Here is a 24,438-nt window from a genome sequence, read left to right as displayed (position 1 = left end):
GAGCACGTTTCCCAAAGGGGTATCAGCGCCATTAACCCAAAGTCTGCACTGGCTTTGTATTTTCCTGTCGGAGAGATGTCTGCAAACAGCCAATTATGTGGGATTCGGCCATCCACTTGGATTCCTAGCCACATGCCTAAATAAGGAATTGCACTTGAGGGGCAAGAGATGGCTATTCACATCTCTCAGTTCATAACCCTGGCATTGGTTCAGGAAAAATGTAGGCTTTGGTCATAGGAGTTTGAGCAATGCTCTGGTAGTGTGACTTGTTTATTGATTTATCCCCAGCATAAATTTGACATTGTGGTATCCGGGTGACTAAAGATCTAAAAACTACTGCATGTAATGTTATAGGAGTTGGATAAATATATGCAGTGCAATTTCCATCTACAGAAATGGCCTCCCGCTGAAACATATTCATAAGTAACCCCACCCGCGGTTTTAAATGCCATTCCTACAAATTAGCCACATTTTCTCACAATGCCCGTTCAGATGCAAGCTTCTTAGCACAACCAATAGGTCAGGATCTCATCAACCCACAATATTATAATTTAGGGAATGTAACATTTAACCCGTTCTCCATCCACCATGATTTCATGCTGCAGTACTTTCTCATTTTATTTTACGGTACTTCTCAAACTTTCCACATTTGGGGAACTCTTCTCCATGTTAGATGGTCTGTTATCAAACCCTTGCGTGCAGCAGAGAATTCTGGGCTTCTCTTCCGTGGCACACAGTGAATTGAGAGTCTCATGCTTCATTGCCATCCTATGGGAATTGACAATATTCTCTTGAACATACTAAACATTCCAAGTGGATGGCTCAGTTGGTTAGAGTGCAGTGCCAGTAACAACAAGGTTGCAGGTTTGATCCCTGTATGGGAGAGCTGCATATTCCTGCATTGCTGGGGGGTAGGGGTGGACTAGAGGATCCTGAGAGCCAGTGTGGTGTAGTGGTTAAGAGTGGTAGTCTCATAATCTGGGGAACCGGGTTCGCATCCCCGCTCCTCCACATGCAGCTGCTGGGTGACCTTGGGCCAGTCACACTTCTCTGAAGTCTCTCAGCCTCACTCACCTCACAGAGTGTTTGTTGTGGGGGAGGAAGGGAAAGGAAATTGTTAGCCGCTTTGAGACTCCTTCGGGTAGTGATATCAAATCCAAACTCTTCTTCTTCTTCCAACTCTACAATTCCATGATTCTGTGATTCTCCTGTGGCTTCCTATTGTAGAGCCCGCCCAATATATTTTGAAGTTGACTCTTACTTCCAGCGACAATGGGATAGTGTCCTCTACCACCCCTGCAACCAGCAGATTTGTTTAAGAGGTGGAGGATACACCAGAGGGTTGATCTTGCTGCTCTCTCAACACCTCCCATCATCTATGGCTGATACGGCTTCCTCACTTTGCTTACTGATAGGGCTGGCCTTGCAAGGCAATTATCAGCAGTGGCAGGGAAGCTGCCTTTCAGGGAAGCTTGTCTGCAATGACTAACCTCGCTGAGAAATCCCTAACCAGCTTCTTGGGAACCCCAAGGGAAAGGGCTTCTCCCAACCAAGCTTGCAAACCACTTTTCCAGTAGATGTTGTATTAGATCAGCTAACGGAAGTGCTATTCATTCATTTTATTGTTTCGCTGCTTTAATGGGAGTCGGGCCTTGTAAAAATCGGCACCCTTAAGAGTAGATGCCAAACAGCTTAGCGATTAAGAACTGATGAAGGTAGTGAATTAAGGGAACCCTTTCACCAGGGATATTTGTAATTCACACAAATTCAGAGAAGCAGCTCTAACTGGGGGCTTCCAGAATTAAGTCCCAGCTCTTTCCTGGTCTCTTTCTGTGATTCCTTAACATGCACACCCAGCTTCATCAACCCCCTGCCCTCAGCTGGGAGGATGAGTCATCTTTGGTACCCAAATTTTCTCACTTTCCAGAGATCATGCAACATTACAGTTAAAGTGGCCACCTTCAGAATAACCAACAATGAAATCATATCTAGCATTCTTCTTTAATATTGTTGTTGTTGTTGTTGTTTAGCCGTGTCCGACTCTTCGTGACCCCATGGACCAGAGCATGCCAGGCACTCCTGTCTTCCACTGCCTCCCTCAGTTTGGTCAAACTCATGCTGGTAGCTTCGAGAACACTATCCAACCATCTCATCCTCTGTCATCCCCTTCTCCTTGTGCCCTCAATCTTTCCCAGCATCAGTGTCTTTTCCAGGGAGTCTTCTCTTCTCATGAAGGTATTGGAGCCTCAGCTTCAGGATCTGTCCTTCCAGTGAGCACTCAGGGCTGATTTCCTTCAGAATGGAGAGGTTTGATCTTCTTGCAGTCCATGGGACTCTCAAGAGTCTCCTCCAGCACCATAATTCAAAAGCATCAATTTAATATTAGGAATGTCACCCCCCCACTGCCTCTCCTTATATTCCTAAGTCCCACCGAGTTCCCAGGTGAGTATTGGGTTGCAGCCTCAATCTCCATAAAGATTACTCGTGTTTTCCAGAACATGTAACTGTTGCCCGTTTCATTCCTAGCATATTATCCTCATGCTGTGTTACTCCCATCATGCACAAATAGCTTGACGACGTGAGGTTTGCCAAAATTCTGAGCTAAATCCCCAGAGCATCTCTGCTTGGCCCTCTCTTTCATCACCTCTGGAAAAATACGTTTCACAGAAAGCAAATGTTTTTATAGGCAGCAATGAAATTAAATGAAGCATATTGTTTAGGTTTAGATGCTCTTGGAGGAAAATACGGCATCGTATCCAGTGCTTTCCCTAGGAAGGCTTGGTGGGTGGGGTTCACTGTAGCTTGAGTGACTCCCTTGATTAGATCCAGGTGTGAATGAATGAGAATAATAATAATAATAATAATAATAATAATAATAATAATAATAATAATAATAATGTAATAATAATAATAATAATAATAATAATAATAATAATAATAATAATAATAATTTATTTATACCCTGCCCATCTGGCTGGGTTCCCCCAGCCACTCTGGGAGGCTTCCAACAAAATATTAAAATACAGTAATGCATCAAACATTAAAAGCTTCCCTAAACAGGGCTGCCTTCAGATGTCTTCTAAAAGTCTGGTAGTTGTTTATTTCTTTGACATCTGGTGGGAGGGCGTTCCACAGGGCGGGCGCCACTACCAAGAATGCCCTCTGCCTGGTTCCCTGTAACTTGGTTTCTCGCAGTGAGGGAACTGCCAGAAGGCCCTCGGTGCTGGACCTGTGTCCAGGTAGAACGATGGGAGTGGAGACGCTCCTTCTATTTGCATTTAAAAACAAACTTAATTTGTACTTTCCCAAACAACATGCAGAGCAAATGCAGCCATCCTTCAGAATTTGCACTTATTAGAATTTCATATCCTCCAACATTTCTCCAATGGAAAATAGGGACATCTTAATAAGAATAAGAATAACATAATGATAGTAATACCCCACCCATATGACTTGGTTGCCCTAGCCACTCTGGGTGGCTTCCAACATATATAAAAACCTTAAACATTAAAAAGCTTCCCTATAAAGGGCTGCCTTCAGAAATCATCTAAAGGTTGTTTAGTTACTCAGCTCTTTGGCTCAGCGGCTGCCTAACTCCATACCCTCCAACACTTCTCTGATGAAAATAGGGACATCCTAAGAAAAAGTGGGACGTTCTCGGATCAGATCAGAAAACCAGGATGGCTTCTGTAAATCTGGAACTCTCCCTGGAAAATAGGAACACTTGGAAGGCCTGGAATCCAGCAATGCAGTTCCCCTACCAAGAAACGTAGTATAAAAATGCATATACTAAAAGGTTCAAATAAGTGCATATATTAGTGAAAAGAACATACAAAAATGCGCCAGGTTTCAGGGAATTGCGTTGCAATTACAAAAGTCACATACAAAATGTGTACAGGAGCAGAAATTCTCACAAAAATACTGATGAAGTTGCACAGCTTTTCTAAAAATTGCAAACGGAAGTGAAAATGGGGAGAAGATAACTCAGATTATAAAAAGAGAGAGAAAACCTGAAAGCAAAATTGGCATATTTGCCCATCCCTAGGTAAGGGATGGGTGGATTACTCAAGGCTAGTAGTGGGACAGGAGCATTGCTTCCTTTCTAAGTTGCAGAGGAAGCAAGCCCTGCACCCCTGAGATCAGTCATATCCAAACTTGGCCCCCCCAGCTGTTTTGGGACTACAACTCCCATCATCCCTAGCTAACAGGACCGGTGGTCAGGGATGATGGGAACTGTAGTCCCAAAACAGCTGGAGGGCCAAGTTTGGCCATGCCTGCCTTAGATGAATTTCTGGAGCTACTCATTTACCTTTTAGTGGTACATCTAGTCTCTTGGCACATTGAGATCTGGTTTATATGTGTTGATCTTTGGAAGGCTCATGGCAATGGACTTAGACTACTAGACAACACAGAATTTTGTATGGAGTTACATTATTCCAGCTGTGAGTTTGGTGCAGAGTCCAAAAACTAACACTGCCCTTACAGAGTTGCTCACGGATACACGTTGATTGCATGGAATGTAAAAGGGATCTGTGAGCTGTTGCCTAGCTGCAGGTACAAACACAATCTATTTTTCAGAGCAGAAGGAAGAGGCCTCTTCAGAATTTCACTTTTTGGATGAATTCAAGAGCAATCTCTACTCATCAGGTTTGGACATGAGAGACAGGTTGGGCAGAGAGGAGCTGTGAGACCTGCCCTGCTAAATCTTCCAACTTGCCACTTCCTCAACCAATGCTTAAATTTATTACAGAAATTACTTCTTCTTTTTTTTTTTAAAAAAAAATATTTATTACTTTTAAACCTTACAAAAAGGAGAAAAGAAAAGAAAAAGAAAAAACAATACAGTACAATATATAAACAATACACAACACAACATTAACACATTAAACAAAACAAAAGCAAAAACAGTTCAAAAAACATACATCATACCATCTCAATATCCTCTCTTTCATTCCCTTGTTTCATCGACCTCCTCTCACCTCCCTTTTTGTATTCCATTTCTATTAATTACTTCAGCAAATCCTTTCCATCTTTCTCTATTTTCTGTCATGTGATTATCGTAACATATTTTAACCTTGTTTTCCATTAATACTATGATACTTATTTATACTTAATTCCTTAAAACATTTCTACTAAAGCCGTATAATTCCCTTCCAACATTTTTCTAACACTCATTAATTTTACATTATTTCCATATATAGATTTTAAATCATGAAACTAGCACCAGAAGGGGGGATTAAGAGGAAGGAAGATTGACAAGTCAAGACTCAGGTGGTAGGCAGACTTTTCCTACCCGGCCAATGAGATAGCAAAAACAACCAAACCCACTCTATGGCTATGATATCAATTCAAGAGCAATCACTGTGGCAGGGAAGTGGGATTCAGTAGTCTCTGCTTGCTGGGCCGAGGAAGGAGTCACTTAGCTGAAGCTGAAGCAGCAGTAGCAGCAAAAGTGTTGCCTGTTAAGCAGATGATGTTCTTACTTTTCTACACAAAGCCTTCTCAGATGTTAAATTGTGGGCAATTTCAGACATCCTGTTTATTGAGCATTCGTCCCGATTTGTTTGCAGGGAGATTAGGCAATGTGGAGTATTTAACGAGCATCTGTGCCAATCTGTTTGTGGGAAGTTTGTATGACATTGCGCAAAGAAATGTTATCCCACACATTCCAGTGCATTTTCTCATCACTTTTCATATCACGAAAAGTCCAGTCTTTTAGGGAAGCAGGTTTGTTGCACAGGGCCTCTCAGTTAACCACAATCACACCCCCAGAGTTTGCTGTTGCATCGCTGAAGTTGAATCTCACCTGAAAATGGCAACACCCATATCTAGCATTTGCTGAGTGTTTGCTCTGATTGTTCGCGGTGTGGTCACTTGGCCACGAGTATTCATTGTAAAATATTTATATGTCTTCACATCAACAATTTGTTCATGTCACATTTTTTAGTGCAGTTCTCCATCACTGTCCAAAATGCAGATAGATTATTTGGGCTACCATAGAAGGAACAAAAATGTTGGTGGAGCAATAGTCCACTTGCTCACTTGGTTAGGTCAGTTGCCGGGGGACAGTGCCAAAACTAAAGGCGTTTAGCAATGAATTTTGCCCAGGGCGAAGCCTCCAGAGGGCACCATGGATGGTCTCAGCCCAACAGCCAATTCGCAATGAGCCTGGGCTGTCCGGCCACCTCCCCATAGTTCCAAAACAATTTTGCTTTTGCCTTTGTTTGCTAGTCCATGTCTGTGGGGTGCCCAGGACAGCTGCTTTGGGCTGTGGTGCCATCTCCTCTGTGTGCCTTTGCACTGCTTGGTGGTAGGCAGCTGCATCTGGGAGAATTTGACTAGATCCATCACGAGCAGACAGACCCGTGGAGTTACCCTGAAATCTGTGCGTTCAAAAGATGTGGTAAATGAATTACACAGAGCCCATTAGGAATGCCACTCTCTGTACTAGAAAACAGGGCACACTCTCTGTGTACAAATATTTCTTGTTCCAATGGCATCAGGGGATAACCCTGAAGGCCCCTAATGCTGGAGCTGTGCGTGAGGTCTAGGTCCACTCTGTGCCTAGGTAGGAGGCTGTTCAGAACAATCTGCAGCATGCCTTGAATTCTGCAAAAGAATGGCACACTGCGAACGTAATACATAATGAGTACGTTACATACCGTACTCCCATTGATAGGTACTATGTTCTTTCTTTAAAGCACTGGCAACAAATACCCAAAATACTAAAATCTGAACAAGCAATTCAACAACAACAAAAAGCCTGATTACAACAAGAAACAAATGGTTAAACCAGAAAATGAATCATCTTAATGCAGATAACACCTTAAAAAATATTCCCAAATTGGTAAATAATTTGGTGAAGAATCGGTCTCTTTGGCCCACAATAGAGATTGCCAGAAATTAATGGCATGCTAGCTTAGTTTAAAGATACAGTCAACAAGACACATTCAATGTTACTTCCCAAGAGGGTTCTGAAATGTCTGACTTGGCTGGGGAAAGAAATGCACAACAGGACATGAGGAGAAAGGGAGTAGGTTAAAAGCACGTGGTTTGTCCCCAACAAAATTCCAAATTGTGTCAAAAACTTAATTCTGCAGCTAACGTATTCTAGCTGGGAAGTGATGAGTGGAAACGTGAGAATGATTGATCCCATGCCAATCCTTGCACAGGCCACTGGGGATTGGAGTAGATAACATTTGAGGTTCCTCCCGACTCTAAAAATCTATGATACATAGAGCCCTGTTTAATTTGACCTTGCATTATTAGAATGAACGAATGTCAAATCTACTTAAAGCTGCTTCCTTGTCCTTGGATATTTTTTATGTTATTTGGAAGAGAGAAACTGTTTTCTCTCCATACATTGAAAATTATGAATTGGAGCTGGTGTATCTATCAGCGGCCGATAGCATGTTGGAATATACAGCTCTGTGATAAGATATTAAGGTGTAGTTTCTCCACCGGAATGTTTATTGGGAGACGTGCTACTGATTTTAATATACCCATAACATGCACATAGCAAGTCATATCATATCAGCTAAGTTCATATCATAATCGTCACTTACTACTTCAGCATAGAGAACACAATGAAGATGGCTCAGTTTACTTCCACTTGCCTGTATGCAGAATGGAAACCATGACAGGGACTCTCTTCATTCAAAGGTTTTTATCCCTAAATGGTCTAGGGCCCGCCCCCTTCCCCAGTACCCACCCCCCACTTGGCACACCTTCACTATAAAAGGCACTGAGCTGGTTGAAAAATCTCTCAGCTTAGGAATTGGATCCTCGGAGTCCAGATTAATTACAACTTTCCAGGTAAAATGGTAACCTTAGCCTTTTCGTGGGGATGGTCAGTGAATGAGCTGAGACTTAAAGGGATGGGCATTTTGAACTTCATGTTTATTTTTAATATGTGCGATGTATCTTCGACAAGGGGCACAACAGGTGGTGGTTAGATCAAGCAAGATACGTAGCGGGAGACCAGGAACATATCGCTCGATAGCGGCAAGCTTAAATTCAGAGGGAGATTTTAGAATCCAAAAGACTAATGAACGGACCAGGAGATTTATGGTGAATGGAGGATTCTGTGGCAGGCCCAGGGCTATGAAAGCACAGCTTCCAAAGGAAGCAGAGCTCGCATGAACACATGAGGCATGCAAGAGAGAAAGTGAGAGGTAAAAAGGAGGAGGTGAAGTCAGGACCGGGTTATGTGATGAGCCTGTGAGTTATGGGCACAGTTCATGGAACAGGAGCCGGTCTGTGTAAATCTCATTGAAATTTCCCATTCATTTCAACGGGGCTTCTGCAGAATACCCTCCCTGTGAACTTTGCTCAGCATCACTTTTCTGTCAGACATGCTACTAACCCAGGAACCTGAGAGGATGGTTTCTCAAGTGGCACATTTATCCTTTAGGGAGGTTTTTTGCCCCCCTTAACAAAGTGTTTTTCACTTACTACCTTAACTGACATAGTGACTTGACTTCACGAGGTTCTCTCTCGAGCAGAATGCCACACTCACTCACAGATCACAAACTGCACTTGCAAATGGCAATACATCTCCCACATGAAATTAAAAAACCTGTTCGAGTCTGGATAGAGATTAAACAATTATGGAACATAAGATGGCATGGAAACAACATTGAATGATTATTCCAGAGGGGTAGCCTTGTTACAGTCTTTTCTAGCAAAACACTCTCTCTCTCTCTCTCTCTCTCTCTCTCACACACACACACACACACACACACACACAGAGTTTTCTGTGGCACCTTAAAAATAATGGCAGTAATCTAGCCTCACTTACTTGGGAGTAAACTCCATTGGCTTCAATAGGACTGACTTTTCTGTAGACCTTGTTAGGATTCAAACGTAATCTGTTTCTATTGTCACATAAGCTTTTGAGGACACCTAGTGGTCGCTATAAAAAACTAAGGTTCAGGGGACTGGGTGTCATAAATAAGAGCAGAGAGAAGGCCGTGTTCTGTCAGCTTTACAGGTGAACTACATGCTAAGCTTCTTTCAGCTGTTAAGTGGCTGGTTTGAGTAGACAGCCTGTGAGAGGTGACACCCAAACCTTGCATTCCAGATATTTGCCTGAATTATGTGCCTTGGAAACTCCAGAGCTAGTTTTGGGAAGAGAAGTGTTGGCAAGGACCATTATTAGGGAGCGGGTGAAATATTTTGGACAGCACCTGTTGCCTATACGGCTTCCACTGTAAGAGGCAGTCCCAAACTTCTTTGAGCTCTTTGGTGGTGGAGCAAAATACGAATGTCAGAAACCAAAACCAACTACCATATTTTTCGCTCTATAAGACGCACCAGACCACAAGACGCACCTAGCTTTTGGAGGAGGAAAACAAGAAAAAAAATATTCTGAATCTCAGAAGCCAGAACAGCAAGAGGGATCGCTGCGCAGTGAAAGCAGCAATCCCTCTTGCTGTTCTGGCTTCTGGGATAGCTGCGCAGTCTGCATTCGCTCCATAAGACACACACACACACATTTCCCCTTACTTTTTAGGAGGGAAAAGGTGAGTCTTATAGAGCAAAAAATACGGCAAGTGTCTGAAGATTTTCACTGACGGAAAGGTCTTAACTCTGGTTTCTGGTTTTAATGTAGCATGTGCCATGTTTTTGGTACTCAACTTCTTCTTCTCCTCAGAGGGTAAAAGTTGGGAACTATCCTCCCCCATCAGAAACCTCATGGTTTGTTTGTTTGGTGGTTCTTTCTGCAGCATTCCTGCTATGATTTCTACACAGCACCAGTTCTTCCTTAAAGCAGACCAAGGAATAATAAACGAGGAACACCTGGAGGAAGGAGACAATGGCTGCTCCCTTGCATCTGACTCAGGTTTCCCTTTAAAGACAGTATCGCTTTCGCCCACTCAACCCTACGCAAGTTTTTTCCCCCTAAATCAGTTGCTCTCATTAGCTCCCAAGTATTAAATAAGCAATGCTGTTGTCATTTATGAGTCTTTGGGAACACTTGTCCTTTATGTTTTCAACGAGTACATGGTAACGCACAATGCAATTCATGACACCAGCCTCCGCACATTTATTCAGTGGTTATTCTGCGTAGGATTGCTGATTAAGTGTTTTATGCTGCTAGAAAGTAAGGAACAGCTGAATCAAATTTATTTAAGATCATTTAAATGGTTTTCAGGGAAATCAGGGGGGCTTGAGGGCAGCCTGCCTTGAACCCTTAGAGTTTCCAGGCATGCCGATACAGTGGTACCTCAGGTTACATACGCTTCAGGTTACATACACTTCAGGTTACAGACTCTGCTAACCCAGAAATAGTGCTTCAGGTTAAGAACTTTGCTTCAGGATGAGAACAGAAATCGTGCTCCGGCGGTGCAGCGGCAGCAGGATGCCCAATTAGCTAAAGTGGTGCTTCAGGTTAAGTACAGTTTCAGGTTAAGAACAGACCTCCGGAACAAATTAAGTACTTAACCCGAGGTACCACTGTACTCAAATTTTGGGCTGAATTTGCCAAGTGATGCCAGGATGACTGTGTTTATCTCAGACAGTGGTCTACTAGAAGGAGTTCTTTCTTTGAAGGACTGTCCACACCAAATTTAAAAATAAATAAAAGGCAAGAAGGAAGAACAGGGCTTTGCCAACTGTTAGCTCCTATGTTGCAGAATGAATAGACAGATGGGTCTACAGCCAGAACCTTTCCAATTGTGATGAGATGTATTTAAATTACTTGTTGTTGTTGTTAATTTTTTGTACCCTGCCCACCTGACTGGGTTGCCACTCTGGGCAGCTTCCAACATGATATACAATAACACAACAACAACATAACGGAACCAAGCACAATTCAAAGTGTTAGTGCTGACCTTTAAAGCCCTAAATGGCCTCGGTCCAGTATACCTGAAGGAGCGTCTCCACCCCCATCGTTCTGCCCGAACACTGAGGTCCAGCGCCGAGGGCCTTCTGGTGGTTCCCTCGCTGCGAGAAGCCAAGTTACAGGGAACCAGGCAGAGGGCCTTCTCGGTAGTGGCACCCGCCCTGTGGAACACCCTCCCACCAGATGTCAAAGAGAAAAACAACTACCAGACTTGTAGAAGACATCTGAAGGCAGCCCTGTTTAGGGAAGCTTTTAATGTTTAACAGACCACTGTATTTTAATACTTTGTTGGAAGCCGCCTAGAGTGGCTGGGGAAACCCAGCCAGATGGGCGGGGTATAAATAATAAATTATTATCATTATTATTAAAAAGGTCCCGATATAGGGCTGCCTTCAGATGTCTATAGAAGGTTGCATTTACAGCAAATCTTTCTGATTTTGTGTGTGTGTGCGCGCACACACACAGATTAGCATATGCAAATCCATGCCCTCTTTTGGGAAGGCTGCATGCCATTATATTTGGCAATGCAGAAGTGGCTACCGTAAGATGCCAGCTTTGAGATAAGTCTACATAGACATATTTTTGTGTCAGTGTATTGCAGGGAACTGTATAGGTATGCCAAGATTTGCAGCTCTTTGTGAGACTTTTTACCAAGATTGGCTTTCTAAGCACTCACAACAAAGCACAGCCCATTTTGTTTCAATTCCTGAACCCTCTTACGTTCACAGATGACTATTGCTGACTTGTCTCCCCGCAGGGCTGCCCCGCGTGTTCAAAATATTACAGAAATGGGTTCCCAAGGCCTCTCCCTATTTTGACAAAGAACATTACTGCTACGCTGGCCACCAGATCACCATTCAAGAGTCCATCGAAAACTTCGGAGCCGTAGTATGGCCTGGCGTAAGTTTCACACAGGGAAAGAACACCTTGCAAGTAAGCTTCTGTAAGATAATGAAGCGTTTTGCTTTCCTTGATACCTTGTTTTAGGATCTTAAGAGCTGGAAAGGGTCATCAGAAGGCTATGTCAGCCAAGCCACTGCTTTTCCTTTGCTAGTGTTGCTTATGGCCTAAGGTTTCAGCACATTTATGGGGGTGAAAGTCAACCCTGTGCCCATAAAAAGCAGAGAGTTCATTGCGCACCTGGTACTGGATATGTAGTTAACCCACTGAGCAAGATAAGACTGCGTTCTGAACCTCCCTACAGTCCAGAATAGATTAAATGGATTCATTGAATCTATGGCTTTACATGTCCGCAGCTGTGATACCGCTGCATGGTTAATCAATGCTCCATTAGTACTGAATAAGGCTGGGCAATATCTGCTTTCCAAAATCGTAACATACCACCAGCTAAACCCTGCCAACCTAGCAGTTCGAAAGCATGTCAAAGCGCAAGTAGATAAATAGGTATTGCTCCGGCGGGAAGGTGAACAGTGTTTCTGTGCGCTGCTCTGGTTTCGCCAGAAGCGGCTTAGTCACGCTGGCTACATGACCCGGAAAAACTGTCTGCGGACAAACGTCGGCTCTCTCGGCCAGTAAAGCAAGATGAGCGCCGCAACCCCAGAGTCTCACTGTGCACAGCTTCTGCCTTTCTGTTGGGCCTGGAAGAGCAGCGTTCATTAGCCTTGTTGCCACATAGCAGGGCACCGCAGAGCCTCCCTGGAACTGCCAGCCACGGCTTGCCCCGATGATCTCTCGCCATGCAGCTCCCGGGAGTGCCACTACCTTCCCCCCACTGTTTGTATCTCCCTGACAGGTAAATGTGTAACCCCATCAAGGGCAGGAGATCTCCCACCCACCTGGTCTAGGGAACCACCAACAGCGCCTTCGTCTTATCTGGATTGAGTTTCAGTTTGTTGGCTTTCATACAGTCTATTACCAAGGCAAGACACCAGTCCAGCACTTCCACTGCCTCACCTGCAGATGTCCCTCATCCATGATCTCATTATGGATGAGGAGGCTGATCTGGCATGTATCACTGAAACCAGGGTGGGTGATCAGAAATTCCAAAACTGCTCTTGTGACTTTAAATTCAAATAGCTCGGGTGATGTATCGATACATTGTCTGAAACCTTAGTACAGTGGTGCCTCGCAAGACGAAAAGAATCCGTTCTGTGATTCTCTTCGTCTAGCGGTTTTTTCGTCTTGCGAAGCAAGCCCATTGACGGATTAGCGCTATTAGTGGCTTTTAGCGGCTTATTGGATCAGCTGATAAGCGGCTTAGAAAAAAGGGGGGGAACCCCGCAGGAACTCGCAAGACATTTTCGTCTTGCGAAGCAAGCCCATTGACGGATTAGCGCTATTAGTGGCTTTTAGCGGCTTATTGGATCAGCTGATAAGCGGCTTAGAAAAAGGGGGGGGGAGGGAAAAAAACCCGCAGCAATTCGCAAGACATTTTCGTGAATGTAAATGAAATGATTTCGCATGCTGAAATCATGGGATGCACATGCACATACACTATTGCAGCTAGATTAGGTTCTAAACATTAGCAGCTCCCAAATTCTGAAGACAAATTTAATTTTTTTAGGCACTTGCTCTGTGTCAGTACTTGGAATCAAATCAACAAGAAATCAGTCTCCGAGACAAGAAGTTACTTGAACTGGGAGCTGGTACAGGCCTGGTGTCCATTGTGGCAAGTATACTAGGTTGGTAATTTGCTAAAGAGTATTTATGTGTGTGTTTATGTGTGTTGCTTCTTGTTGCACATTTTACACACAGTTCCTACCTATTCACATTACCCAGTACTCTCTTGAGTCCCAAACATTTGAATAGCATTTTGACAATGTTGTCTACCCACCACCTCCTTATAGACACAGGATGCCATACGAAGCCTAAAATGGGCAGCTTATCTTGTGAGTAGCTAATTACAAAAAAGCATTCTGAAATCTATTTCTTTTGTGCCTTAACTTCATTTATCTGGCAAGGGATATAACCAAGTGCAGTAGGAGACAGTCCAAAACAGGCTTTGATTTCCCAAAAGAGAGAATTGCTCCATTTATTAACCTGTAGGTGTTGCTCAAACAACTTTGCTAGTCTGAAATAGAACCTTTCAAAAATGTTCTTCAGACTTCCAGCTCGCCTCATCTATAGTAAATTCTCCTTGAAAATGTGTCAGTGCATTAAATGGATTACAGTGCTAGTCTTGGGATTTCTATGATTTGTTCTAGCCAGAGGGTGTCCTGCAGTTTTATCCAGAGACTGCAATGGCTGCTTGTTCCTGCAGAGGACAGAAAGCCTAGCAAGTCAGTAATGATTACATCACTGAACAGCAAAAATGTAAACAGAGAACTGTCTTCCCTCTCTTCAGTATCAAGGAAGACTATTTTTATTCTCTTTCAGGTGCTTTTGTGACAGCTACTGACTTGCCCGAGGTCCTTGAAAATATGGAGTTCAATATTTCAAGAAACACACGCAACCTGAACGTTCACAAGCCCGAAGTAAGAAAGCTGGTTTGGGGAGAGAATCTCCATGCAGACTTCCCCATATCAACCCATCACTATGATTTTATTGTGGCTACGGATCTGGTGTACCACCACACAGCTCTTGAAGCTCTGTTAGTCACCATAGGCTACTTTTGTCAGCCTGGGACAATCTTGTTATGGGCAAACAAATTCAGATTCAGCACAGATTACGATTTTTTGGACAGAGTTGGCAACATGCTCAATATCACGCAGCTAGCAGAATTTCCAGAGTCAAATGTCAAGTTGTTCAAAGGCACAGTAAGGGAAAATTAAGATCCGAAAGAGGGCCAGAATCTAGAACAGATGCAGCCTAAAAGTTTACAAAGCAGTAGTTTTTAAAAGATGTTAATTAGCCTCTTCTTCACAACAGCCTGGTGCATTCAAGTTGGCTTTGGGGTTCTATTTCCCAATAATGGGTAATCCCCAAAAGCAGGACTGTATGCAAAGGGGGTCAAATAAGTGGATTTTAGTAAATGCTCTCCTACTCCTTATGCAGCTGTTGCCCCAGATGATTAACAGAACATGTTCGACACCACCAAACTGCATCCTTTTGGAGCTACCCATGATGTTATGCCCTGGGTTTTTCCATAAAACTGATTTACTGGTAATTGGACCTGAAAGCTTAACCCCACATCTTGTTGCTAGAAACAGAAAGGAGAGAGGACCATTTTACTCCGTAAGTCCCATGTGACTACAGAAAGCAACTCCAGTAACATGAATAAGCTGTATTGTAATGAAGCCACAGAATTTCAGATTAAAATTTAGGGTTGTGCTTCTACAAGGATAAACCAATTCCAGGTAATGGGGCTACTCTGCTATAGCTTTATAGAATCCTTTTAAAAGTCCTCTGGTTCTATAAGCAGTGCCAAATTGTTGTCTCAATAACAGGCATATATAATATACGCTGTGACCAATATTTGCTACAATGCTGAAATGTAACTTTTTACTCGGCCTCCATGAAGTCATATAGACTAGATTGTGTGTCCTCCCTCCAACAGCTCCTCAAATAGCATTGATTTCCTAACGCCTCCCTTTAGGTACTCTTGAAAAAATTAGGACAGATCTCAGCTTTGTTTAATTGTTTTTATTATTAACAAAATTAAAAGTATGAGAGTGCGCACGTTTTTGATCTTGAAATTTGCACATTTATTTAGCAGTTTTACATTTCCCTCCCCCAAAACATTATTAACATATCTGTATGTATAAGTTTTACAATACCTGATTTAAGTGTTAACTGACTGTTTATACATGTATCAGTTTATCCGATACTCTGCAACACATGGATATTTGAGAGCATCTCCGAGTTGAAGATATTCAAGAGCACCTTTTGCACCAGCAATTCAAAATACATTTGCAGTGAGTGTGAAAGTTTTTAATTTTAAAAAAATTCAAAATGTAAACTCTTGCAAGTGATACTGGTAATTAAGTTCCATTACTGTTAAGTCTAATAAATAAGGTTTTAGCTACTCCGAAGGAGCTTTTTTTTTTTTAAGGCCTTCATACAATTGAAAACTTCAATGTTAAAACCCTGCTCATTGTAAAAAGAACCGCTTATACAGGCTTGTGGTTAAAATTACAAACAGTTAAGAACCACATACACATGCAAGAAACCTTCCCATCTTCATTTCCTAATCCTTGGAGCTGGCTATTTCGGAACACCCATTGCCAGCAATGTGATGTATGCAAAACATTTTGTTCGTACGTTTTTATTTCTAGGGCAACTAAGAGTTACGCCCAGAAATTAAATATCTAAGCCTAAATAGGCTCCTTGATGTCAGGAGCCGAACCCTCACACAACCCCCTTGTCCTCTGATTAATAACACACGATATAAGCATTCAATAATGGATGAAAACATGCATTCCAGTAATATAATGTATCTTTATATCCAAACGACGTAAGAACATCTCAGATTTACAATGGCAGCAATTTCAAAACACACAATAATCGGGTGGATACATCACGGGAAGCCAGTTTTCAGTGAAAGATGCACAGTGTGTCCATCCAAGTAACTTCATTAGCTAAAGAAGAAAAAAATTAAAGTACACTTTTACATCTTCCACTATTAAACGAAGTCCACTAAAAAATGTTGACTTTTTAAAAAACTGCATTCTATGAAGTACCAAAAGGGGAGGGGGGTTACATATGCACACACCTGATTCTCTACCTTTTGGGGGGGAGCTGTAACCTTTTCATAAACTTCCAAAAATGCCAACGAAACTTGCATGCAGCCTTGAGTTAGCCTAGGTAATAATGGAGATTACTTACCAGTATGCAATTCTTCAAGTTTTCTTTGGTAGGTTTCTCTTCCGCAAGCTTTGTTGCAAATTTGAGACCTCGGCCGTACATTTTATTTACCAGGGCGTGCTTATAGGCAAATGGTAAAACCTACACGGGGTGCAAAATAAAAGGTGAGATTTGTAAGCCAGGCAAACATCTCGGTCTCCAAAATTTACCAGCCCCTGTTCTATTTCAGACTTGACACCAGCAGTGCAAGAGGTTTGGGGAAGCACAAGACCATTTCGCACCTAGGTGGCTGAAGCTGCCCTAACATTAACCATTCCTTAATGCTGCTAAAGCAAAAACTGTGAGGCTGCAGGATCTCTCCAAAATTAAATATTTGTAAGAACAGAAGTTATTTTACATTGTACCATCAGGCACTTTGCGGAGTTTGCAAGAGGACAGGTCCCAGGCCCTGAAGAGCTTACAATTTCAAATTCAACACCAGGGAAACAAGGCAACACTATTTCAGCTACATGTGCTTAACTTAAGCTTATAAAGGTAAAGGTAAAGGGACCCCTGACCATTAGGTCCAGTCGTGAACGATTCTGGGGTTGTGGTGCTCATCTCGCTTTAGTGACCAAGGGAGCTGGCGTACAGTTTCTGGGTCATGCGGCCAGCATGACTAAGCCGCTTCTGGCGAACCAGAGCAGCGCACGGAAATGCCATTTACCTTCCCGCCAGAGTGGTACCTATTTATCTACTTGCACTTTGATGTGTTTTCGAGCTGCTAGGTTGGCAGGAGCAGGGACCGAGCAACGGGAGCTCACCCCATTGTGGGGATTCGAACCGCCGACCTTCTGATCACCAAGTCCTAGGCTCTGTGGTTTAACCCGCAGCGCCACCCACATCCCAACTTAAGCTTAGTTACAGGAAAGCAGCAATTTCCAACACTTTGCTCTCCCGATGCTTTGGGCTACAACTCTCCACAGCTGCATGATTCACTGGGTTGGTGAAGGCTGCAACAGGCCCAAAGAACTAGGGGACCATGCCTTACAATAAATGCACAGAGGTGGAAGAGCCAAGAGGGGAATCATCATTGCCTGGATGGCGAGGCTTGAAAGTGGAAGGCTGCACAAAACCATTTCTGGCCTGATGTAGCAAGACAACGCTTACACTTATGAAAACATTCAAGATTTTAAAAACTGGACTATTTTTCTGCAGATTTGATAGTATGCCTTTGGTATCTACAGTATGAAAAATTGTAAGGCTTTTGTCAAAAAAACAAACCCCACAAAGTTGGCTGTGGCGAATGGCTGCAATCCTACAAATTTGCATTAAAAACCAATAATGAAAGATTTCAGTTATTTTGTTGGCATTCTCTGCTGTGTATGAATACACAGTTTAGGTGGCCAAAATAATAATAAAAACCCCAATGCTTTACCAAAGGTTAAAGTTGAGACTACATAGTAAACCAGTCTGTATAAGCAGCATATGAAGGATTCCCTCCTCCAGTTATAGGAATCTAATTTTGCTCCCCCAATTCCATATACCTTGGTGTCAAACAGGTCAGTCCATTTGGTTATTTCCCAGAAAGTTTCTGCCAGAGCATCCAAGCCACCCTCCTGCTGGTCATCTTTAGATTCTGCATCGCCTGACACAGCTCCTTCTTGGGCCTGAAACTGCAGGATTTGGTCAGACAACGCACTTCCTTTCCGACAGAGAGCATCCACTAACGTAGATTTCTGTTTGTCCATCTCACTAAATAGGAAGCACACAAGAGGATGACAGCATTTGCAGTGAAGCATGCCCTTTTCTATATAAAAAGAGAGTCCTGAGGTGCACAAACTGAATAATAAATCATTTATAATAGGCAGGGTCCCATCCCCATTACTCCCAAATACTTCAACAACTGGTTATTTTATATACATGCCAAAACTTAACTATCTATTATATTTAGACAACAAGCACACAAACTGCTAAGTTGCAAGGAAGACACAAGCACCCTAAATAAATAAATAAATAAATAATAGTAATAGTTGATTTTATTTTGATTATGCATTTTGTGATTTTATATTTTGATTTTATTTCCTGAGACCTGCAGGTATAGGGGCAGTATATAAATTCAATTATTTACTATTATTACTATTATTATTATTATTATTATGTGTGCCCCACCCATCTGTTGCCCCAGCCACTTCCAACATATATGAAAACAAAATAAAACATTAAAAAAAACTTCCCTATACAGGGCTGCCTTCACATGGCTTCTAAAGGCTGTATAGTTAAATAATAATAATAATAATAATAATTTTTATTATTATTAAAGATTCAGGTAGGTAGCCGTGTTGGTCTGACGCAGTCGAAATAATAATTCAGTTATTTAAAATACACAGTGTTCCTATTTGGGCATACATGATGAGCACAGCATTAATCTACTACAATACAATCATAACTTATGCAAATTTAGCTCAATAATAATAATTTTATTATTTGTACCTTGCCCATCTGACTGGGTTGTCCCAGCAACTTTGGAAGGCTTCCAGCATATACGAAAACCATAATAAAACTTCAAACATTAAAAAAAACTATACAGGGCTGCCTTCGGATGACTTCTAAAGGTTGTATTGTTACTTATCCGGTTGGCATCTAGCATGCGTGATTTCAGCTTTACAAAGCTGAAATTGAGCAAATGAAATGCATGGAAGAACTTTTAAGCTTTCCAACTGGCTTACTGGGCTCTGGGACGCTTTTGTGAGATCTCATGGAAACTCAATGGCCACGCAAGGTCCCTTGAGAGCATCCCAGAGTCTGGTAATCTCTCTGCCTTGCTTGCGGGGAGGGTCAAGGCCTGCTTGGTACACAGCTCATGTAAAAATGCTTGCAGTTTGCTTTCAAGTACACATGCTTTTGCAAAAATGAGCCAAGTTCTGAGAATGGAAAAAATTAGAAAGATATGGGAACAGCTGGAAATTTGGCAGTTGACAGGGATGACTTGTACATATAAAATAATAAGGGAGTAAATGAATAAACGGAAACTGACAATCTCGTTCATATATGGAACAACAGATTTAAGATCAGATTGCTTGCTGCTCTAAGGGAACTGATTTTCTACCCATTTATATAATTCATTTAAATGTTTGGTGTTGAAATCTTTAAAGGTAATTCATATAGTTATTTAAGAAATTGATACAGTGGTACCTCGCAAGACGAATGCCTCGCAAGACGGAAAACTCGCAAAACGAAAGGGTTTTTGGTTTTTTGAGTTGCTTCGCAAGACGATTTTCCCTATGGGCTTGCTTCGCAAGACGGAAACGTCTTGCAAGTTTGTTTTCTTATCCTAAAACCGTTAATACAGTTGCGACTTGACTTCGAGGAGCAACTCATAGCACGTGGTGTGGTAGCCTTTTTTGAGGTTTTTGAAGACTTTGGTGATTTTTGAAGCTTTTCCAAAACTTTTCCGACACCGTGCTTCGCAAGACGAAAAAAACCGCAAGACGAAAAAACTCGCGGAACGAATTAATTTTGTCTTGCGAGGCACCACTGTACCTAAGACATGTTTTAAAAAGATGGTGAAATATAACTGATGTCAAAGGTTTTCAATTAATATCATATAGGACTATCACAAGCTTTAAATAAAAGGATGTGTTGCATTATGCAATATTATTAGTAGCAAAACAAATGTTGTGATCTAAAACATCTGGAGGGGTGGGGGAGGCTGAGTTATAATGTATTCCCAATGCAAGATTTCTGGTCTTAACTCAGTCCAGTAATTATTCTGAATATTTCAGCGTTCTGTATTGAATAATAGTTCACAAGATGCTGCTTAGAAAACCTGTGGATTTCAATTCTGAACTTAAGACTCTTGCCTGATTGCTCATGCAGATCATGGTCTCTAACCACTCACAACACCCATAATAAAAATCCCAGCCACTACCATCTATTTCATCCTAAAATTTAGGACAGAAGAAGCTTCAATTCAAAGCTGCTTCTAATTGTCACTGGCCACAATCCAACACAAAAAGTTCAACACATTAAGGTTCACTGCAACAAATGGACATTATGTTGGTTGGTGGTCACAGTTGTCCTATCAGGATCACGGAATTGATCTTTAAAATAATTTCAGCTTTAGAGTGACTTAATCTTTGAAGCTACAAAGTGGGGACAGCCTTAGGCCAAGTTGCAGAAATAAGATGCAAGGAAAAAGTATTTACTGGTTAGGTACTTTTTTATAGTAGCAGCATCAGGTCTGGGATCTGTCTTCATAGCGAGATAAATGGCGAGGGCTGTTTGATCAATATGTGAGATAACCGTATTAGCTGCCTCAATAATGTCGTTCAACCTTTTCATTCTTTCCTAGTGGAAACAAACAAAGCACATTGCATTATTACTCATGCATGAAGAGACATTAATGCAATAATAGGCTAACATGTACAGTTATTCAATACCTTTGTCATGGACCCAATAACACAAGATCAGGAATCATGCTGCACAATATTGGGGGGAAAACATATTCAACATAAAGCCCTAAAAGAAGAAACTTGAATATTTTTCTATCTTTTACCAGTTTAAGTTCTTGCTGCAATAGGTGAAGGGACCCCTGACCATTAGGTTCAGTCGTGACCAATTCTGGGTTTGCGGCGCTCATCTCGCTTTATTGGCCGAGGGAGCCAGCGTACAGCTTCTGGGTCATGCGGCCAGCATGTCTAAGCCACTTCTGGTGAACTGGAGCAGTGCACGGAAACGCCATTTACCTTCCCGTCACCTATTTATCTACTTGCACTCTGATGTGCTTTCAAACTGCTAGGTTGGCAGGAGCAGGGACCGAACAATGGGAGCTCACCCCATCGCGGGGTTTTGAACCGCCGACCTTCTGATCGGCAAGCCCTAGGCTCTGTGGTTTAGACCACAGCGCCACCCGCGTCCCCCTCTTGCTGCAATACCGGGATAATAAAATATTGCTGGTGGTTACTAGTTTTCAGCAGTATTGGAGGGAAAGGCCAAAGAGGTTTATGTAACACTGTATTAAAGATCAACACTCTTTAAGAATCTTGTGGCACTTTAAAGACTAACAGGCTTACTATGGCATAGGCTTTTGTGGACAACTTCATCAAATGAAGGAAAGGCAATCCTAAATTGGGAAACCTATTATTTTATTTATTACATTTATATACAACCTTTATCTTCCAAGGATCTCAAGGTGATGTACAGGATTCTCCCCCTCCTCATTTAGTCCTCACAACAATCCTGTGAGTTAGGTTAGGCCAAGAGATGGTGACTGGCCCAAGGTCACCCACTGAGCTTCATAGCTGAGTGGGGATTCAAACCCTGCTCTCCCAGGTCCTTGCCCAACCATTACACCCCATGTTATGTACATATATATGGTGGTGAATTTAGGGGGAACTAAGTCTGAGGGGAGGAAAATGCAAGAGGATTACCAAGCAGATAACTACCAAGAAGCAAACAGGGCACTGTTAGCGATTATAAACATCCAGGTATTGAGAAGCTAATTTAACACATGAGCATGATAAAATTGTATGATTGCGGCTTGAGCTACATGTGGCAGAACTGAAACGCCCAATCTATTTTGCTTTAGTTGCTTCACACTGGAATTTTCATTTGGAGTACCTTTATTCAAAGGTGACCACCTTAAAACCAGTCACAGAATATTCCGGAAAACTAAAACATTCTGCTGCTTGTTTCTCAGTACTGCCAATTTCTGATCTCCAACTCCTGCTCTTATGCGTCAAACTCACCAAAGCACTGATCTGTATAAGTACTAATCCCCTGAACAAAATTTAAGTTATAATAATAATAAATTTTTATTTATAGCCCGCCCTCTCCGGCCAGGGCCGGGCTCAGGGCAGCTAACACCAAATATAAATTAAAATAAAATGTAATAGAAAAAAAACCAAAAACAGTTAATTAAACTACAGCTTAAAATACAGCTTAAAATGCAGCCTCATTTTAGTGTAGCTCATAAATCAAGACCATAAAGGGAGGAAACATCAGATATTCACCCAGGCCAGTTATCCATGCTGGTCCTACATGGGCCAGTAAAAAAGCCAAGGGAAAATTTATATGCCAAATCCCATATAAGGGGTCAAAGTGAGTCTAAGCCAAAGGCCAGGTGGAACAGCTCCATCTTGCAGGCCCTGCAGAAAGATGTCAAATCCCACAGGGCCCTGGTCTCTTGTGACAGAGCGTTCCATCAAGTCGGGGCCAGTGCTGAAAAGGCCCTGACCCTAGTTGAGACCAATCTAACTTCCTTGAGGCTCAGGACCTCCAAAGTGTTGTTATTTATGGACCCTAAGGTCCTACACGGGGCATACCAGGAGAGGCTGTCCTGTAGGTACGAGGGTTCGCTATTCCAGGCTGCCCAGAGCACTGAATTCAAAGCTTAAGATACGTGAAGTACAAATAAGTGGCCGAGAGCAGACTTAAAACTGCCAAGTGCAATTTTGGTGTTTCTTTTAAATGCTTCTCACCTTTTCAGAATCCAGCTGATGAAGTCTTGCAACATACAAGGGCAGATGATTAGGGAAGGCCTCTTTCAATTCATTATACATGTCACTGGTCTCGAGCCTAAAGAGAAAAAAGTATGAATGAAGCTGCTGATGGAGCAGTCCCTGGGTAGCAGACCATGGAAAAGGGACATAAACTCCATTAATAAATCCGTTCTTTGAAGGATGCAATTTGACACTAGGAGAATAACAGAAACTTACTTAGTCATCCATTGTATCTTCAGGTCTCTTAAAGCTTCAGCAAATTCATCCTTTACGTCTTTTTCCTTTTCAGGCTCTTTCTCCTTCTCCTTGTTGCCATTCTTACTTTTTATTGGTGATGGGATCAGATGATAGTGAACTGGAATTATATCCTGCAGAAGTGGGGGGAAAGCACAGTACTCAAAGCGCAGCCATATTCTCTCGCATTTATTTCCAAGTATTTTTTCTTAGGGCTACGCTACGCAAACAAGAGCAAAGCAAGATACAAGCATGATCATCACATCAGCAAGAATACAGAGTACTTGTAAAAAATTGCTCTGTAAACACACAAGTGAATTGTAATCTCAGTTAAAGAGAAAGGTCACCAGTGTTTGCCTGCACGCTGTTACAGATACGCAAGTCAAAAACATGGAGTTCCACAGTTCTAGGACTGTAAGTAATTGGCCCCATTTCTCGCGCACCCCAGCCTAATGGAACGTGATGGCAGGCACCCCAGAAACACTCCTGAAGCAGACCTTAGCATATGGGCAGGATTATATGGGCAAAGATGGTCCTTCAGTTAAGCTGCTCACAAGGCCCTTAGGGCTTTAAAGGTTAAAGACAAGCACTCTGAACTGGGCACAGACTGGTAAGCCGGTGTGACCGGCACAAAACTGGAGTTATGTTTTGTGACTTCCTGGCCCCCACTAGCATCCAGACAGACGTTGCAACTGGCCAGCTGTCTTCAGAGGCAGCCCCAATGTCCGAATGCACCTGTATGCTGCTCACTTGGTCTAAGAGAAGTACAACCCTATCCAGGGACTGTTGCACACATCTACTGACACTATACGTCTGAAAGAGCAATGCAGTAGTAAAAGGGAGCTGTTGCTTATGTCTGAAGCCGCACAAGAAGGTAAGCTTATGCAATGATCAAGGAGTAGCTCAAATTATTTAGTATATTCACCTAAGCCTTTAAAATTGTGATCCAAAGTCATTTCAGCCAGCAGACTTACACATTCATTCCATCACAGAGACCCCAACAGACGGACTTAAAATGTGTTGTGCCTTATTTGATTCCAAAATCTCACACTCCCTTTCTAACTCCCCCCCCCCCCTCAATAAAGGAAAATGCATCAGATGCAGCTGTCCAACAGAGCAAACAAATTATGTCTGGTGCAGTAACCCGGTGGAATTTTGTTCAGATGAAAAACC

At 42.3% G+C, this 24,438-nt stretch overlaps 3 protein-coding genes across 11 annotated transcripts in view; 1 reads left to right on the top strand and 2 right to left on the bottom strand.

The window, feature by feature from the left end:
- The window catches only part of TEX30 (testis expressed 30), a 46,305-nt gene extending 38,679 nt beyond the window's left edge, over window positions 1-7,626 (bottom strand). The window contains exon 1 of one of the 2 annotated variants that reach the window (XM_083501386.1): window positions 7,566-7,626. The gene's annotated coding sequence lies outside the window, so the exon portion shown is untranslated. Of the gene's footprint in view, window positions 1-7,561 lie in introns of both variants that reach the window. The other variant, XM_083501387.1, reaches the window with a different exon arrangement.
- Window positions 7,627-7,724: 98 nt separating this feature from the next.
- Window positions 7,725-15,774, top strand: METTL21C (methyltransferase 21C, AARS1 lysine). 5 transcript variants are annotated; one of them, XM_083501367.1, is made up of 7 exons: window positions 7,725-7,815; window positions 9,729-9,844; window positions 11,604-11,746; window positions 13,371-13,488; window positions 14,011-14,085; window positions 14,183-14,280; window positions 15,562-15,774. In XM_083501367.1, the coding sequence occupies exons 2-7, from the start codon at window positions 9,739-9,741 to the stop codon at window positions 15,610-15,612; spliced, it is 591 nt and encodes a 196-aa protein (XP_083357493.1). In that variant the 5' UTR covers window positions 7,725-7,815; window positions 9,729-9,738; the 3' UTR covers window positions 15,613-15,774. The 5 variants fall into 5 exon arrangements, with proteins under 5 accessions (XP_083357493.1, XP_083357494.1, XP_083357490.1 ...); XM_083501368.1 differs by lacking the exon at window positions 14,011-14,085; XM_083501364.1 differs by having other exon boundaries at window positions 14,183-15,774.
- TPP2 (tripeptidyl peptidase 2) overlaps window positions 15,374-24,438 on the bottom strand; it is a 41,613-nt gene continuing 32,548 nt past the window's right edge. For 2 of the 4 annotated variants that reach the window (XR_014525560.1, XR_014525561.1), the window contains 6 exons: window positions 23,248-23,399; window positions 23,011-23,107; window positions 20,737-20,878; window positions 18,076-18,283; window positions 16,571-16,690; window positions 15,374-16,323 (listed from right to left, as the gene is read on the bottom strand). Coding sequence is in view for 2 of the 4 variants with exons in the window: in XM_083501068.1 (XP_083357194.1) it covers window positions 16,234-16,323; window positions 16,571-16,690; window positions 18,076-18,283; window positions 20,748-20,878; window positions 23,011-23,107; window positions 23,248-23,399 (798 nt within the window). In the remaining 2 variants the exon portion in view is untranslated. The remainder of the gene's footprint in view (window positions 16,324-16,570; window positions 16,691-18,075; window positions 18,284-20,736; window positions 20,879-23,010; window positions 23,108-23,247; window positions 23,400-24,438) is intronic. The other 2 variants (XM_083501068.1, XM_083501069.1) reach the window with 1 other exon arrangement.

Source organism: Podarcis liolepis (genome assembly GCF_965112155.1).
Source record: "Podarcis liolepis genome assembly, chromosome: 4".
NCBI classification, from domain to species: domain Eukaryota; kingdom Metazoa; phylum Chordata; class Lepidosauria; order Squamata; family Lacertidae; genus Podarcis; species Podarcis liolepis.
This window is presented reverse-complemented; position numbering and strand designations above follow the sequence as displayed.